At 40.1% G+C, this 19,144-nt stretch overlaps 1 protein-coding gene across 6 annotated transcripts in view; it reads left to right on the forward strand.

Annotated features, from left to right (window-relative positions):
- Positions 1 to 10,666: 10,666 nt before the first annotated feature.
- SCAF8 (SR-related CTD associated factor 8) overlaps positions 10,667 to 19,144 on the forward strand; it is a 202,140-nt gene continuing 193,662 nt past the window's right edge. For 3 of the 6 annotated variants that reach the window (XM_034669361.1, XM_034669363.1, XM_034669362.1), the window contains exons 1-2: positions 10,670 to 11,262; positions 17,039 to 17,101. In XM_034669361.1, coding sequence (XP_034525252.1) covers positions 11,233 to 11,262; positions 17,039 to 17,101 — 93 coding nt within the window. In that variant the 5' untranslated portion in view covers positions 10,670 to 11,232. Of the gene's footprint in view, positions 11,263 to 17,038; positions 17,102 to 19,144 lie in introns of all 6 variants that reach the window. The other 3 variants (XM_034669366.1, XM_034669365.1, XM_034669364.1) reach the window with 3 other exon arrangements.

Genomic DNA, 19,144 nt, shown 5'->3' on the forward strand with positions numbered 1-19,144 from the left:
AGAGAGAGAGAACAAGCAGGAACAAGCAGGGGAAGCCGGAGAAGCAGGGAGCCCGATGCTGGCTCCATTCCATGACCTGAGGCTCAACCAACTGAGCCACCCAGGCGCCCCCTCCCAAGAGCTTTTCTTCGCCTGGCCTTCTGTTGTTTTACTCTGCATATATGCTGCTCTGTATTTAGCCAAAATTTAAGGTGACCTCTCTGCCAATTTCTAGAGTCCTTTCTTCATATAGATTACTCCTCTCTACATTAATACCCTGTTCTGCAAATACCACCATCTTTCTAAAATCTGATCTCTGTCACTTCAACTCAGCAAGATTTCCATGCTCTGGTTCCCTCCCTGAATTGTGGTCCTGAAAGAGCTGCCAGGCAGAACGCAGAGGTACCATTGGGAGATCATTTTAAAGATTTACTTATTTATTTGAGAGAGAGAGAGAGCATGTGCACCCATGAGCAGGGGGGAGGGGCAGAGGGCAAGAGAGAGGGAAAGCAGACTCCCCATTGAGCAGAGAGTGCAACGAAGGGCTCCACCTCACCACCGCAAGATCGCGACCTGAGCTGAAATCAAGAGTGGGAAGCTCAACTGACCGAGGCACCCTTGTGCCCCAGGAAAACATTTGTATATCCTCTGTGTCTGTCGTCCAATGTCTGAAAGCAGTTGTTGCATATAATTTGCATTTTTTCTGGTTCTTAATATAAAAAGTCAAGTGTGGTACCAGTATTTCATCACAGCAGGAAGTGCAATACCCTCTACTGTTTTGGTTGCTATTTTCTGTGGTATATATTTTTATAGTTGATTACATTTTCTAATATAATTTCCATATGTGGCAATATAGAAATAATCATTTTGAACTGTTATTAATTTCATAATTTATCTCTGATGTTAAGTTTTCTAAATAATTATGTCAATTAAAATAATATTTTTTGCATTTTTCTTTTCAATTCTTGAGATTTTTATTTCTTTCTTTTGCTGCATTGGTTTGAGCTTCCAAGATAATGTAGAATAGAAGTGGTAATAGCGGACATCCTTTCTTACTCCTGATTTTGAAAGGAATGTTTGATATTTTTTATAGCTGTTTTTTATGTATCTATTGAGATAATAATTGACATATAACATATTACTTTCGGGTATACAACATGATTCAATATTTGTGTACTGTGTATTTGTGAAATGATCACTACATTAGGTCTAGTTAACATTTGTTTTTTAGAGCCTGATTGAAATACAAGTTAAGGGGTGGGGAGCGCCTGGGTGGCTCAGTTAGTTAAGCATCTGACTCTTGATTTTGGCTCAGGTCACTATCTCAGGGTTGTGAGATAGAGTCTTCCATGGGGCTCTGCACTCAGTGGGGAGTCGGCTTGAGGATTCTCTCTCTCCCTCTGCCTCCCCCACCCTCCACTCACGTGTGTGCACTCCTGTGCACTGCCTCTCTCTCTCAAACAAACAAATAAGGAGTGCCTAGATGGTTCAGTCGGTTAAGTTTCTGCCTTCGGCTCAGTTCATGGTCCCGGGGGCCTGGGATGGAGCCCCACGTGGGGCTCTCTACTCAGTGGGGAGCCTGCTTCTCCCTCTCCCTCTGCCTGCTGCTCCCCCTGCTTGTGTGTTCTCTCTCTCTCTCTCTCAAATACAAGTTAGGGAAGTTGTCTTTTATACTTTGTGGATTGCTTTTATGGTAAATTGAAAAAAGTGTCCGCTCCCATGAGTTGTATTTACTTCCTAATCTCTGGAACCGGTACCTATCACCGTACACAATCCAAGAGTGAAAATTAGTTTAGATGGCAAAAGATGTGATTATGTTAAGGACCTCGAGAGGAGTCTATCCTACTCAGGGTGGACTCTAAATATAATTACATGGTTTCTTTTAAGAGAGAGGCAGAGGGAGATTTCACACAGACACATAGGGGATGGCCATGTGAAGACAGGGACACAGACTGGAGGGATGTAGCTGCCAGAGTTCCATGACTGGCAGAAGCTGGGAGAGGCCCTAGTGCCTCTGAGATGATCCTGGCCCTACCAAGGCCTTGTTGTTTTTTTTTTTACTTCTAGCCTTCAGAACTGTAAGAGAATAAATTTCTGTTGTTACAAGCCACCAAATTTATGGTAAATTGTTACAGCAACCACTGGAAGTTAATATTGTTTCTATTTTTTTAAATGATACTAAATTACATCAGATGCATTTTTCCTATTTCCTGAAATAATCATATTTTCTCTTTTGATCTCTTAATATGTGGATTGCATTAATGAATTTTTTAATGTTACAGTAACCCTACATTCCCGAGACAAACCCAGCTTGTTCCTGATGTGTATGTATGTTTTATCTGTCCTTCCTGCTGACTCTCACTCATGGTATATTGTTTCCTTGTGACTTTAACTATTTTTGACTATGGGATACTTATTTTGGGAGGCCGAATAATGTCCCCTCCCAAAGATGTCCACACCCTAATCTGCATGGATATATAACCTTCCGTGGCAAAAGGGACTTTGCAGATATAGTTAAAACAAGGGTCTTGAGAGAGGGAGATTATCCTGCAGTATCTGGATGCACCCCATGTGATCACTGGGGGCCTTGGCCGTGAAGGAAGGAGGCAGGAGATGCAAGGGAAAGTGTGCCTAGGGAAGCAGTGTTAGTGGTTTGATGTGAGAAGAACTGGACTTGCCCTTGCTGGCTTTGGAGATGGAAGAAGGAGCCATCAGCCAAAGGATGGGGGCAACACCTAGAAACTGGAGAAGGGCAACGAAATGGATGCTGCCCCTAGAGTCTCCTGCCAGAAGAAATGCAGCCCTGCTGACATCTTGATTTTAGCCCAGGGAGACCCATTGTCAACTCCTGACACTCAGAACTATAAGGTAATAAATTCGTGTTGTTTTAAGCCACCAAGTTTGTGGTAACTTGTCACAGCAGCAATAGAAAACGAATACTCTCATTATCCTTGAGAATTTAGTTGTAGGACCTCCTTAAAGCCTCAGATGAAGGAGCAATCTTCCAGAGAGAAATCATATTTACTTCTCCTAGTTGTCTAGGGGTACAGTTAGCCTAGGGATACTTTAAACTACATTAAGGGCTTCAGGTAACACACCCTTAAAGTACAAATCCATATAAAGGCTAGGGTATGTGTGCTTTTTACTACTCACCTCTCTTCTTGCTCTGTTAAACAAGGACAATTTTCTCATAGTCCCCTGGAGTGAGGAAGAGAAATGAGGTTACTTCTATCTCCCCCTAATCCTGGCTCCCCCTAACCCTTTGGGGATCCACCTTAACGTGAAGAGACCCTCCTGTTAGACTTCCCAGCCTGGGTGGACCTAGGCTTTGACTTCTGTCCCCTTTCTCCCAGGAGGCTGTAAAAACCCAAAGTTCAAGTTTGTCTGGAATGGAAAATGTCCTCAGGCAAAAGCAATTTCAGGGTTCTCTCTGGCTCTCACTTTATTTTGGTCTTGCCTTGTTTTCAGTGCTTTAGATCTTCTTTTATTTATTTGTTTTCTTTTAGACAGTACTTGTTGTGATTTTCAGTAATGGGACTGGTCTGAATAATCTAGTCCATCATATTCTAGGAAACCTATTAAAAGGTTTGCATTCCAAATCTGTCCATTCCACCATCTAAACTTCATGTTGGTCTGATCCTGCTGTCTTGTGTTTCTGTTGGCTCCCACTCTTGATGCTTTGTTTTCCTGTTTTGTTCATTTGTTCAATTACAATTTTATTTTCAACAGACCTTTATTTGTCAAACTTCTTTGTTGTTTAGGTTGAAGTTGCTTTCCTCCAGAAAGAATTTGCAGTGACTTTCTCTGTTGCCTGGGGGAATGTTACCCCAGAACTAATTTAAAATAATTTGCTTGAAGTTTTGTACACCACCCGGGTATTATGAATTGGACCACAAACACGCATGAAGTCTGACATATGGCTGTAACTTCTCAGGGAAAATTTTCCCTCTCTTCCCTCTGCTCCAATGTTGATCCAGGCAAATTTCCCTGCTACTCCCTCCTCCCCCACTCCACCCGCATCCTTTGAAAAGTTTGTGTTTGTGTTTTTTCCTCCCATTACATCTTCAACCACGTCACTGATGAGGTTGCCCTTGACATGTAGCATTATTCAAGGGTTCTCTTGTAAGACTCCATAACGTGGTCATCTGGTGTCCTGTGTACGTATCTTGTGTAGCTGCCGAAGTCAAAGCTTAGTAAAATAAGGGACAGGCATTTCAGTGCTATCTTACTTCTTGGCATTCCTTTTTCTCTTTGTTTTGGCTTCTGAGAGCTGCTTATTTTCTATCAACTGCTTTACTTTATATCATCTCAGCAATGCACTTGCAAAGAAAATTTAAGTATTTTAATCATCATTAGCAGCTGTTACGCAACAAAAATGTTTAGGGAATCTCGTCTGCTGTTCTATTGAAATACATCATTTTAAAGTGTCAACTGTCTGAAGGAATTTAAGGGGCTAAAGGGCAAAGGGGTAAGGCTGGAGTTCCAGAACTATGCACCAGTGTGTCCTGCCTCCGGGAAGCCCTCCCTGACCCCACAGTTAAGATTAAATTCCATTTAAATTCAAAATGGATTAAAGACTTGAATGTAAGACCTGAAACCGTCAAACTCCTAGAAGAAAACATAGACATTGGTTTTAGCAATATTTTTTTTGCACCGGTCTTCTCAAGCAAGGGCAGCAAAAGCAAAATAAACAACTGGGATTACATCGAACTAAAAAGCTTTTGCACAGTGAAGGAAACCATCAACAAAACCAAAAGGCAACCCACTGAATGGAAGAAGATATTTGCAAATCATGCATCTGATAAAAGGTTAATATCGAATATATGTAAAGAGTTTACATAACTTAATATAAAAAAAACCCAAATAATTTGATTTAAAAATGGGCAGAGGAGTTGAGTAGACCTTTTTTCCAAAGAAGACATATAGCTGGCCAACAAGCACATGAGAAGATGCTCAATGTCATTAATAGTCCGGAAAATGCAAATCAAAACCACAGTGAGGTACCACCTCACACTGGTCAGATTGGCTACTGTCAAAAAGACAAAAAATAAGAAGTGTTGGTGAGGCTCTGGAAAAGAAGGAGGCCTCATGCATTGTTGGTGGGAATGTAAATTTGTTCAGCCACTGTGGAAGACAGTATGGAGCTTCCTCAAAAGACTAAAAAAGAACTACCATACGATCTAGGAATTGTACTTCTGGGTATATATCTGAAGGAAATAAAATCACTGTCTGGAAGAAATTTCTGTACTCCTTTCTTCTTTACAGCATTATTCACAGTAGCCAAGATAGGGAAACCACCTAAGTAGTGACAGAAAATGGATAAAGAAGATGAGATATATCTAATGAAATTTATTCAGCCAGGAGAAAGAAGGAACTCTTGCCCTTTGTAGCAACATGGATGAACCTAGAGGACATTAGGCTGAGTGAAATAAGCCAGACACAGGAAGACAAATATGGCATGATCTCACTTACATGTGGAATCCAAAAAAAAAAAGTTGAACTCATAGCAGGGGCACCTGGCTGGCTCAGTTGGAAGACTGTGCAACTCTTGATCTCCGGGTTGTGAGCTCGGGCCCCATGTGAGGTGTAGAGATTACTTAAATAAATCAAACTTTAAAAATAAATAAATAAAAGAAAGTTGAACTCATAGTACAGAGAGAATGGTGGTTACCAGAGGTTGGGGGCCAAGGGGGTGGGTATTGATCAAAGGGTATAAACTTTCAGTTATAAGATGAATAAGTTCTAGAGGTCTAAGTACAGCATGATGATTACAGTTAACAATCATATAAAGTATACTTGCAATTTGCTGAGAGGGGCACCTGGCTGGCTCGGTCAGAAGACCACGTGATTCTTGGTCTTAGGGTTATGAGTTCGAGTCCCATGTTGGGTGTAGAGATTACTTAAACTTAAAAAAAAAAAAGAAATTTGTTAAGGGAGTAAATCTCAAGTGTTCTTACCACACACACACACAGAAGTGGTAACTATGTGAGGGAATGGACATGTTAATTAGCTTGATTGTGGTAATCATTTTACAATGTATACACATATTTAAACGTCAAATTGTAATACTTATTCAACTTTTATTAGTCAATCATGCCTCAGTAGAGCTGGCAGGGGGAAATACCCTATCTCCGAATACAGTCACATTCTGAATTACCTCAGCATTTGGACTTCAACATATACATTTTGGGAGATATAATTCATCCCATAGCATCAGTCAAAACTGGTTAAAAAGAACACCTTGAGAACTTTCACATTTAGATTAAAATCCATACAAATTAAGATATGATGGTCTCCGTATCAAGTTTGGTGAATTACAGCATGCCCATTTACAAAAATGAGACAGGCGCCTGGGTGGTGCATTTGGTTGGGCATCTGACTCTTGATTTTGGCTCAGCTCATGCTCTTGGGGTCGTGGGATCCTCCCTGCATGGGGCTCCGTGTTCTGTGTGGAGTAGGCTTGAAATTCTCTCCCACTCCCTCTTCCCCTCCCCTCCCACATGCGTGCACACATAATAAATAATATTATGAAAAAAGGGATTTGAAATAAATATTTAAAAAATGTAAAAATGAGATATAAAAATACTAACTTATTGAAAAGGGGCAAAATTGTTATTACAAACAATCTTACAAGGGTGCCTGGCTGGATCAGTTGGTAGAGCATGTGACTCTCAGAGTTTTTGAGTTCAAGCCCCATGGTGGGTTTAGAGATTGCTTAAAAATAAAATCTTAAACAAAAAAGAACTCACAATCCTAGCACACTTATATTTTTCAAGTGCAATTTTTCACTTTTTGCATATATACTTTAAGAGCTAAAATACATTAACAGTTTGTCTTACTCCATTGTACTTAATAGTCTATCAAACGCATTTCCCATATTTCTAGTCTTATTCTCACTATCAAAAAAATTATTGTGGTTAAATATACCTGACATAAAATTTACCAATCTGTTTTTAAATGTACATTTCTGTGGCATTAAGAACATTCACATTGTTGTGAAACTACCATCACCATCCTTCTCCAGACATTTTCATCTTCCCCAAATGAGCTCTATACTCATTAAACACTAACTCCCCCCATTCCTACTCTCCCCTGGTAACCACCATCTACTCTCTGTCTCTATGAATCCAAGTATTCTAGGTAATATCTTATGTCACGGAATCATATAATATTTGTCTTTTTGTGTCTGGTTTATTTCACTTAGCATAATGTCTTTAGGGTTCATGCATTGTGGTATGTGTCAGAATTTCCTTCCATTTTTAAGTTGAATAATATTCCATTATATGTGAATATACCACATTTTGCTTATCTATTCATCAATCAATGGATACTTGGGCTATTGCCACCTTTTAGTTATTGTGAATAGTGCTGTTATGAACATGGGTGTACAAATGTCTGTTCAAGTCCTTTCTTTCAGTTATTTTGGTCATATACCCAGAAGTAGAATCGCTGGATCATACGGTAATTCTGCGTTTAATTTTTGAGGAACTGCTACACCATTTCCCACAGTCTAATCATTTTTACTGGCTGTATAATATTCCACTTGTCTCTATACCCCAACTTCCTAAACCATTCCAGAATGTTTTCTAAGGATTCTCAAGTTTTCGTGTTTTTTTTTCCATTGGATTGGAATTAGTTTTGGGTTAGGCAATGCTCCAGGTTTTTGCCCGTTTAAAGAAACTCATATACATATGTTATTACTTTTGATAGTTAGTAATCAAGTTGATTTTTGGTTAGTATCACCTTATAACTACTTCCCCATACCTAGGAAGTGCCTTATCCATGGGAGTAAGTCCTTTCTAGCTAGACCTCTGCTTTCCAATTGGGCCGTCACTAGCACATATTCAAACTTGAGTCAACTAGAGTGAAGTAAAAATAGAAATTCATTCCCTCTGTTGCACTAGCCATATTTTGAGAACATAATAACCACACAGAGCTAGTGCTACTGAATTGGGTGGCGCAGATAGAGAACATTTCCATGATCCCAGAAGGTTCTATGGTGAATGCTGCTCCAGACTCTGTTTTTGACTCTGACCTTTTGGCTGTGGCTGAATCAGAGCTTATGAGTTATTTCCAGAAATCATTTAGTCCTAGGGGACAGGCCAATGATAACCACATTCAGAAGAGAATGTCCTAAACTCTAAAATATGAGTTTCATAATTTACAAATGGGCATCTCTCTTCCAGGGACCGGAATATTTCTGCATGCTATTTCCCATATAATTCTTCCTCAAAATATGAATTAGTGTTCTTAAGTTTTTTGGTGATGCTACCTAATCCAAGCTGGGTCAATCAAATTCCTTCTCTTTCCCTTAGGAATTTAAAAGCGGGAAGGTAAAGTTTTCAGTCAAGTCCTCTAGGTATCTAGGATTATGAAACCAGGAGCACAAGTCATATCTTACTAGCAAAACAGAGTTGGATAAAGCAAAAGAAAGAAAACTGAAACAGGTAAGCAGAGATTAGGCTGCCTTTTAGGCTTTCTGTACTCGAGTTCCTTAGGCCCATCGGCATTCCTGACTTGGGAATCAGGACAAAACCTACCCACGTCCTAATAGTGAATTCTTGTATGCTTAAGCTAGCTTGAATTGGTTTGGTATATTGGGAATTGGAATCCTAATACATATACATACATATGCTATAGACATGGGCATTGACATTTTCACATTGTGGTATGTGTGGTTGTTCAACAACTTTGTACTTAGTCATTGCCCTGGGCCTCCAGACTCCCTGTAGCCCCTCTGATCTTTCTCTACTTTTCCTCTTGCTTTACTTCCTTCTCACCTTGAGGACTTAGGCTGTCCTCTCTTTTTTTTTTTTTCTTTCCCTCTCTTTTCCTTCCCTTGATCATAAGTATGCCATCTGCTATCTATCTCTGGGTATGGAGGCTTTAAAAAATCAAGTCATGTAACATAGTAACAACTGATTTTATTCTTTAGTTTGTATTGCATTTTACTCTCTCAGGCCTAAGTAATTTGGTCAACATTCATTAATGAATGACTGAATAAATAATCCCTGACAGGCTAAAGCAGTGAATGTTGAGCTTTAGAATCTGGCATGAATTGTACTGAGTGGGATACTTATGCAAGTCATGGCATACTCCTTTAGATGGACTGATTGGAAGAGACCTCTTGCAGGAGGAGAACAGGATGAAGAGTCAGCTATGAAACATACACAAGCATCAGCATCGCAGAGGGAGGGGGCACATACAAGTGTTCTAGGTGGGAAAATGCTTTGTGTTGCCAAGGAACAGAAAGGAGGCCAGTGTGACCCAAATGAAGAGACTAAAGCAGAGTAAAGCCTGAGTTACGGTAGGCAGAGCCTTCAGCCCTAGTAAGAGGTTATGACAATATCTGAAGAGCAATGGGAAAATTCTAAAAGGATTTAAGTCAGACCTCATCTAACTTGTGTCTTAAAAACAACAACAACAACAACAACAACAACAACAACAACAACAAAGCCCCTCTGGCTAGTCTAGAGAATGAATTATAGGAAGACAAGCAGGAGAACCGTTAGGAGGTTACAGCAATTGTTGGCCAGAGATCATAAGTTAGGCCTATGAGGATCGGAGGCCAATGGTGATGGAGAACTTTGTGACCACATTTGAGATTTTGAAGGTGGAAATATAAGCTCTTACTGATGAAGAAGTTATCCTTTTTACCTTTTAAGTAGTCAGCCTCTGTATTAAAGTTATTAATGAAGTAGACCTGGACCGTAGGAAGTCAAGAAGGGTCGGTCTGCCTTTCTCAGTTTCACAGGCTCTAGGCTCAGTTCTTACCAAAATACCTTGGGTCCAACAATCCGCCAGCATAAAATTCTGCCATTTTCCTCCCTTCCCCTTGAGTGAATGGCTGAAAAAGACTCTCAGCAACAGGACAGCGGCCTTTGGGGGTTCAGTGGCACACCCTTTTAATTTCAATTAATGCTCGCTTTTAATTTGGTATTGGTTATTTTACGTTGCACAAAGTGAGAGAAGGCATTTTGCTAGCAGCATCTCTTATTTTATCTAGGGATACCGTATTCACCGTTTTAACCCAGGGCAAAATTCCTTTAGAATAATTCATCTTCCATTAAATGTGAGTTCCCTTCCACCTATCCAAATCTTGTGGGTCTGGGACCAGCTTCCCGCCGCACAGACAAATGCACTCATTGTCTGTGCACCAGTCCCCCTGGATTTTATGCAGCGTGCATTTCCTGCTCTGAGCTGCTTGCAGGCTGTGTGCGTGCTTCCCTCGTCCCCCCGCCCCCACCCGGATCCGAAGCTTTTGTTTCTCACATTTCCTCCCGACGCTATTAAAATGCATGGACACATCGTTACTAAATAGATGAATGACTAGGAACTTTTCTTTCGGCTGTTAACCTTTAGGCACTGTCCAGTAAAGTTCTGAAAGGCAACTGAACCCCATAGCTCACGTAAAGGAACCAATCTACTTGGAAACAACGGAAACGTGGACATTATTTCCCAAACTTGTCGCATTACGGGGACACTTAGGCATTCCTCAGAGTAACGCTTTGCAAGGGGCCTCCAAGGGCCGGCCGAGGCGCCCCACGAGGCCGCAGCGCTCGCTGCCGCGTCTGCAAGGCGCGGGGAGGGGGCGAGGCGCGGGCTGCCCCCGGGCCGAGCGGAGCGGGACCTCCGGGCGGCGACGCTCTGGCCCGCGCTCGCTCGATGGTTTCCGCGCGGCCTCTCGGGCCCGCGCGGTCCAGTCACCAGGGGGCGCGCTGGCCGGCGCCGCGGATCTGCGAGTTGCGCTGCCCGACTCGTGTCCGCCATATTGGATGCCGCAGCCGCTGCTGCCAGCGCTTCCTCCTCCGTCTTCGCTGTGCGCTGCTGGTTCCTGCGGCCCGAGCGGCGGGGAGGTGAAACAGGAGTCTGACGAAGGAAGAAGAAGGAGGGGGTGGAGAGTGTAGGGGACGGGGCTAGAGGGCGAAGGACCGAGACCGAGCGGGGCGGAGAAGAGAAGGCGCCGCGGCCCAGCCCCTCCCCCGCCCGCTGCCGACCCGCCCCGGCAGCGCCAGTGTTCCCCAGACCGGCGCTCCGCCCGCCCTAGCGGCCATGCCGGGGCCTCGCTGCCCCTGAGGAAGTCTTTCCCTGCCAGTGCTTGCCCTTCCACTCCCGTCCCGGGGTCGCAGCGGCCGGGTCTCCCGCCGGCGCCCCTCCTCGCGGCCGCGCCGCCGCCCCCGTCTCGCTCTCCCCACCCAGTGCAGTGGCCGCCGCCTCTTCCGCCGCCGGGCTCGGGGCCTCCACACCGACAACATGGAGGCTGTGAAAACCTTCAATAGCGAGGTTGGTATTGCAGTCTAGCCTCCCCTCCTACCCACACTTCCCATCGGGACGAAGCCCGCGCGAGCGGGGTGGGTGCGGGCCTGCAGGGTTTCCCAGGGTGGGGCGAGTGGCGGCCTAGCTGTGTCGGGGGGGAGGGGGAGGGGTGTTTCTCTGCCCCGCGCCCCTCCCCCGAGTCCGAGGGGAGGGCTGGGGGAGGGCCGCCCGGGGCGGAGGGAGGTTCCGGTGTCTCCAGCGTCCTATTGAGTGGCTGAGGGTTTGGAGGGAAGGCCCCTTTGGGCCCTCCCCCGGAGGCTCCAGGCAGGTCTCTCGGGGTCAGTTCCGCCGAGGCTTGGCCCGCCCACCTCTTTCCTGGGCCTGCGGGATTTTAACTGCTCGCTGGACATCACTGCCTAGACCTCCCCTTGGTCCTTAATGAGGCAGGGACCGATGGGTGTAGTACAGGAAGGGAACCTACAGAGGTGATGATCTATGGTCACGTTGTACGTAGTGTTTATATTTGAGACACTGTTGGCTAGGTAACGTGCCAACTAGGGACTTAAGCTAAGAGAATGGCTGATCGGGAGGCAAGGTTTTTCTGCAATTTATTATATCTTCCTCCTTCTCTCATCATCAGACATAAAGACACAAAGGGTAGGGAGAGAGGTCTATGCTTCGAGAGGGGTATATGCTGGGGAAGCGTTTCCCACGGGTTCATTCATATGTAAAATCTAACACTAGAAAAGCAGGTGTCCAGTTTTCACTGTTTAATTGAATTTACTAGTCTAAAAGACAGGTTTCGATAAAGTATATAAATTTTTTTAAAACTCCGACTTAAGTAGACCTTAGTGCAAACATTAAACATAACAAGTACCTATCTACTGCAACCAGAATTATCCTTGTCTGTATGCCTTGGAAAAATTTTTTTATGTGATTTTAACTAAAGTCGCATAAATTTTCCGAACTTTTAGTGTGAAGTGCTAATACTCTATTCGATGGTATGATTAACAAAATCTTAAATATTCACCTCTTAAAGTACCAGACAGTGCTGTGATAATCCGAACAGGACAATACTTTTAAAAGCTGTTTCACAGTTTCTTTTATTTCTTCTTTCTTTAAGAATTGACATTTGGGAAGCTTAGCAAAGGGCTGAAAGTTAAATAACATTCATGTGAGTTGGACTGTCCACGTTAGAGTACATAATAGTGACACAGTTATATGAAAGCAGACACTTTTTGTAAAGGGTTTTCTTTTTTGGTATTGGGTTTTCTTTCTCTCTTTTAGCCATTTCTTAGTATGTAGAACAATAGACTTGGAAATCTTTTTTTCATTTTATTTTTGAATTTATAGCTGATAATTAGGAAATTTGGTTCTCCCAGCAATACTTTACAGAGCTTAAATTCTAGAAGAAAACGTATTTAATGGTACTATATGTTCCAGTTTATTGTTAATAGTTTCACAACTGTGCAGGAAAGAAAACAGCTCTATGTAGCCTTTTTATTTGCTACATATAGTGGTATAGCTCTATAGAATGTTAAACTTTTAAAAATTCTATATAAAAAAATCCTTTCATTTCCACTGCAGTTATTTGATTTTACTGCCCCTCCCCCCGCCGTTTTTTTAAAGTTTACTTTTTTTAGTAATCTCTGCACCCACCATGGGCTTGGAACTCATGACCTGGAGATCAAGAGTTGCACGCTCTTCCCGCTGAGCCAGCCAGGTGCTTCTACCCCACACCTTTTTGATTATCTTTTCTGTTTGTCTAGGGGGTTCCTAATATGTATCATCCCTTACTCCCAGCACCCCCCCCCCCAATTCTGATTAGGCTCTCGTTGATAGAAAAAAGTGTTACTACCCTATGGTTGTCACAATAGAGCACAGTGGAGTAGAAATGGTATATTGGTTTTCGTTTTAGTATTTCCATTAAGGATAGGGGGCCTAACATTTACATGGCTAGCTAGCTATTTCACCTTTTTTCTCTAACCTTTGCAGGAATTTGAGACTGGCAGTAGCATTCCCATTTTAGTGTATGTAGCACTCTCTCCTTTCTCCCTGTGGATTTCAGAGGAACTTAGAAAATCTTTTAACTCCTTTATTTACTAACATGCTTATACTTCACCGTGTTTGAATGTGGAGTTAGCTTAGTAATAGCAATACAGTCACAGAATTTGGGAAAGGAATTACATTCAAAGAAGATTCAGAAGAATATACTTTTTATTTTAAACACAAAAGACATAATTTTTTTTCTGACTTTGAATATAGTTTCTGTGTCTGTAATGCTTGCTGATGTAAAAATGGTGTTGCAAATAAGCAATTAATAAATAATTCAGTAGTGAATATTTTCCATTAAATTATGTATTGCAGAGTGCAAAAATAAAGGAATTTTGAGTTATAGTATTAGGAGAAAAGGTTGTTTTAGAATGTTTACTTAGAGTGAATTTGGCTTTTAAAGGCCTATATAAAATATGAAATGCTTAGGTTTTATGGCTTGCTAATTCTCAGGTTTTTAAAGACCATCCCCCCTTCTAGCATTGGCTTGAAAATAAGAACATGCCAGAAATATTAAAGTTAAGAATGTAGTTTTTTGTTTGTTTTTGTTTTTGTTTTTTTAAGATTTTATTTTTAAGTTATCTTTACACCCAACATGGGCCTCGAACTCAAAACCCTGAGATCTGGAGTTGCATGCTCTACCAGCTGAGCCAGCCAAGCACCACAGGTTAATATAGATTTTTAATTTGCAAAGCACAGATGAGTTACAGTCTGAAAATCCATCACCTTATGTAGGATATTTATGAGTCATGGTCAACATGTGCAGCTGCCCCCACTCCCACCTATCATAATCTCTCAAAGCGGTCTGTGGCCTCTCCTTTCCTGTGTTCAAAGTCACTGTCAGAAGATCCTTTACGTGGTAAATTCCTCTTATCATGAGTTCAGTGAGACTGAGGCCCGAGAATTGATATTTAAGTGCCCACTGTGCTAGTTTTGTGAGAAAGCTATAATTTACAGTTAAGCAGCATCCTTTTGATGAGTTATTCCCGTGAGTAGTAATGTCAATTCTGAAATGATGAAAGAAAGTTTGTCCAGATTGGAATATAAGACTCCCTAAGAATCTATGCTTAACCTGAGCAGTTAACTCTAAAAGAGTTATTATCATTACAAGTGCCATAGCTGTAGCTGCTCTAAGATGGTGGCATATCCTTGTGATGGTTTAGAGTTCTCCCTTCAGTGAAAAGAGTCTCATACTGGTTTGCTTAAATTCCGTTTTTAGGACCACAGTTGATTACTCGAATAAAGCAGTTTTATGTGAGCTGCATATCTGTACTCTGTCCTTAAGAATGCCACTGTATGGTGGTCATTATGGTAAGGTTATTGTTTTTGTTTTTGAAAAGAGGGAAAAGAATAGAAATGCATGACTCTTTCCTTAGGAAATTATAACTTAATTGGAGAGGGCATCTTCATAACGTAGGAACTCTTAAAAACAATACATGGCAAATCGAAGAATCAGTTATGCATTGGTTACGCTTAGGCAAAGTAACTGGAGGAGATGAATTTTACTTGTATATTGGATTCTTTTAATTTTTAAGGACTTAAAAAAGTAGTGTCAGTACCGTTACTATACTTCAACAAGTTAACACTTTCAGATAATCAAGTATTAGTGATTAGATTTTTCCCCCCTAAGTTCTTTGTATAGCTTATTGCATTACTGTGGTTGTTTTTTCCATCATGATCCATTTGTCTTGCTGCTCAGAAAAGGCTGAGTGGGTAGCTAAAGGACCGGATATGTAGGTGTGAGATGTGTCAGGAAAAAATTACCACAATTTAAATTTTGGGTTTACCTTGGTTCATAAATTCTGAGATGATTCTAGTCCCTTTTATTATCTTTAGGATGCCTAAATTTTTAGTGTTTTTTTGTCGTTAGGACTCCTCAGTTAGTCAGATAGCTTACTCTTTAAACTGTTCCAGAATGCAGACTTTTCAGAGCCCCGTTAACACCCAGGACATTTTCCTCTTCCATGCCTTGTCTTTCACATCAGAAGTGAAATCCCATCTCTGCTTTACTCCATTTCCACTTTTGTTTCCAGAGTGTATATTTATCTAACTGTAGGACTTTTGATAATCTCAGCAGTATCTAGTAGTAGACATGGGATGGTGAACAGTGGAAAAGGTAGAGGGAATGATAAAAGCCTATGAAATTTGTTTTTTATTTGTATGTTTTCCGTTTGTGATTCAAGAAAGGGATTTTATGTGAAGCAGCTAGAAAACATTGCGTTTTTTTTGTTTCATTTTCACCCATCAGGAAATCTGTCTCTTTTTCCTTTCCTCTTTCCTGTCTTAACTTTCCAGTGGGTGTTTTGGTTAATTGTATCAATCAAACCATCTTTTTTTGTTTCTGTCTTGTGGAACTCCCTTAAAGATACAACATAATTAGTGTTGTAAAGGAAGGAACCCTTCACTAACCCCTCCCTGCCCCAGTGGTTTAAGATGAGAATTTCTCAACCTCAGTACTATTGATATTTTGGGCTGGATAGTTTGCTGTGAGGAGCTGTCCTGTGCATTATATGATGTTTAGCAGTAATCCTGGCCTCTACCCACAAGGTGCCACTATTGTGACAACCAGAAATGTTTCCAGACATTATCAGGTGCCCCTCGGGGAATAAAACAGACCTTGGTTGAGAATCACTGATTTAGTTCCCATTACACGGTCTTAAAAAAATTGTACTTTCCCTTCTAGTGATTACTGAAAGTAATATAGTAATAGTCTTTCCCACCAGACTATAAGTTTCATGAGGATAGTGACCATATCTTTTCATTGCTTTGTATCCTTAGTACATAGTTCAGTACCTTAATACATACTATGTGTCAAATAAAGGTTTCTTGAATGAATGAATGAATGAATGGATGATGTACTTGGAATTGAATCACTTGGACCAAGGTCGTTAACATTTCCGGACATTTGGTTTCCTCTACGTAAAGTAAATGATTGATTAGAGTTTATATTTAGGTTCCCTGTTAGAAGATTCTTTGATTAAATATAAAATTAATTTTGGGGAGGACTTAGTACATATTAAGGATTTTTTTGAAGGTCGTTTTATGGCGCTGTAGAAATCTAGGAGATGAGGTGGAAAATTTTAAACCAAAACTCTGATATTTTTGTTATTTTCACTTACTAAGGAGGGAGCTTTGGGAGGGAACTATTGCATTTGAAGGTTCCAGTTAGATTAAATCCATCCTAAGCTTTGTTCTGTAATTATGCTATTTTCAAACTTTTTTTTTTTTTTTGCGCTTTGGTAACAGTTGTGGGGTTTTTCCTTGCAATCTTTTAAAAATTTAGAAAACAAGGATAATTGAGATTGATGATAATGATTTTTGAGACTCTGCTTTGAAAGTGTTATAGTCTTAATCATTCAAGGTAAATTTAAAAAATTTTTTGACAAGACTGAAATAGCTCTATCATTCTAGGCTAGCATTGAGTTTGTTACAGTAATTTTGATTGACATTTAGGGGACATCTGTATTCCCCAGTTTCTTAAATAGTCATATTTTATGATCACGATCACTTGCTTCTTTTTTTAGAAGTGTAGTTGGCTTAGAATTAGTGATGATATTACTACTTGTACATGGAATTTCAGATATCTCTTTCTAGGGCCAGTTTTCCTGTTATTGGACAACTTCTAACTCAGAATGGTATGAGAGAATGTAATCAACCTTGACCTTGAACACTGGCTGAGCTCCTGAACTCGAGTGAGCTCATTTTATCTGGTTTTGTTTTCTCAACATCTTTCTCTACTCCTCTCTCTCAGGATTGTGCCTCTACTCCTGCTTGTACAGACTGCTTTTCCAGCAGCATGGACACAAGAAGCATAGTAAGATGATTATAACGCACATAAGGCAGGCCCTTTGGAAAATATTAGGTTTAAATTGGTAGTGAAATGATGTCTTGATTATATGGGCAGTAATTGGGAAGCAGAATAAAGTTTGTCACTTCGAATATATTAGTAATCTTAAAGAGAACATGTAGGGAATAGTTGAATTTCTTCACAAAAAAAAGAGGTTAACTGAAAAAAGTTATTGTGCTTAATAGTGAACATAAATCATATATACTCTTGTTGCATTTACTTGCATTCTGCTCCACATAATTTTACTGCATTGTAAAAGGAATATAACATTACCTGTTTAACATGAATAAATTGTAAGACTTTTAATTTGATGGTTGGAAATAAAATACATCTTATATTTTGAGGATTCTTCAAACTATAAGATGACAGATCATTGACAGATACGCTGTAGGGATGGAGAAACAAAAAAAGACAAATTTTTGGTTTTCTAATTATAGAGGAGCAGATTTTGGTAGTGCTACTATTATGAGAAATAAATGCTGATGAGAAATGTTTCTATAGCCTGTAATTTCTTATCTGAATTAATGCTACCTCAAGTTTGATGGTAAACGATGCATTTGTGCTTTGATTTTAATTTTATGCATTTATTTGGTCTTCTAATTCTGCTTTGCAAGAATTTCTGATACACCATATTTGAAACTCAGGGAAGGATATGTAAATGAATTCTGGTATCTGCTGTAGGTCAGGAAGTATCTTAGTAACCTTGACATCACTACATTTAGTCAGAATGGGGGAATATAGGATATTAATGTTTTTTAAAGATAGTTATGGCTATTAAGTTAATGTATGCCAAATTTGTTTTTAAAATATTTCTGCAACTTAATATAATTTTATGTAGGTTGATTTGAAAGACCTAGGATTTCATTCTTTCATTCATTTATTCATTCATTTAACCAATACTAAGTGCTTACCGTGTACCAGGCATTTTTCGTTCTGCTGGTATACAGTGGTAAACAAGACAAGCAGGAAGCATACCCTCGTGGAGCTAATGTTCTTGTAATCTTTTTTTTTTTCTTACACTTTAGCGTTGTGTGCAGTGAGTGACCTTGCTGCGGAGCTAGTGAGGCTGTGCAGGCATTACTCACTGGGGTTGCTTTGCTGGGGATTGGGCTGGTTGCAGCCCTTCTCTGCAGGCGCAGTTCTGCCTATTCTTCTACCAGCATTTTTGCCTTAGAGTCAAGAAAGCTCATCTACTATTCAAAATAGAGATTGAGCAAGTGGACTTAATAAACAAGAATATCATCTTATGTTTTCAACAATGGCAGAATAAGATAAGCTACATTAAGTTTTATTTTATACCAAATTTTTTGTCGTGTATTTTTAAAAAAATTGTTTTGGGATCATAACTGTTGCTGAAAGATAACAGCTTTACAAATGTTTCCTTTTGTCAATGAGATATGAATTAGTTTCCAGGTGCAAATAATTCTTAAAAAAAGCTTTTTTTAAGTGGTAACCAAGCCTTTATGAATTTGAAAGAATATAAATATTTTTATTTTTAAAATGAACTTTTGCTTAAGTACATGATAAAATTTGGTCTCTTTCTTGTAAAAATTTTTAAAATTTGATTGGACTCCTCAGGGCTAATTTGAGTAGCTTGTGAGTGAAAGATGAAACACTTTGGATCATGCATCTTATATCTTAGTGTGTAGAACTTGGGAAATGTTTAAAGATCTTTTTATACTGGGTCACAGCACCTAAAAGGTTTACTGGTACACCTGAAACTGATACAGTGTTCTGTCAGTTATATTTTAATTAAAAAAATAAGTTGACCAAGCCCTAGTTAATGGTTTTTTAAAATTTAGTGAGAGTCTTACACTATAAAATTTTATGGTAAAAAAAATAGGGGTATTTGGATTTATTGAAATATTTGAAGTATATGGGTAAAAAGAATGTTGAATAAGTTAAAATTTTTATAAGCCAAAACATATAGGGAATGTCTACTTTCTGTAATAGCTTTCTGTGAAGAGAAATGTCTGGCTTATGTATTTTTGAAAAATTTTTTATTTACCA

This window comes from Ailuropoda melanoleuca, chromosome 10 (assembly GCF_002007445.2).
Source record: "Ailuropoda melanoleuca isolate Jingjing chromosome 10, ASM200744v2, whole genome shotgun sequence".
NCBI classification, from domain to species: Eukaryota; Metazoa; Chordata; class Mammalia; order Carnivora; family Ursidae; genus Ailuropoda; species Ailuropoda melanoleuca.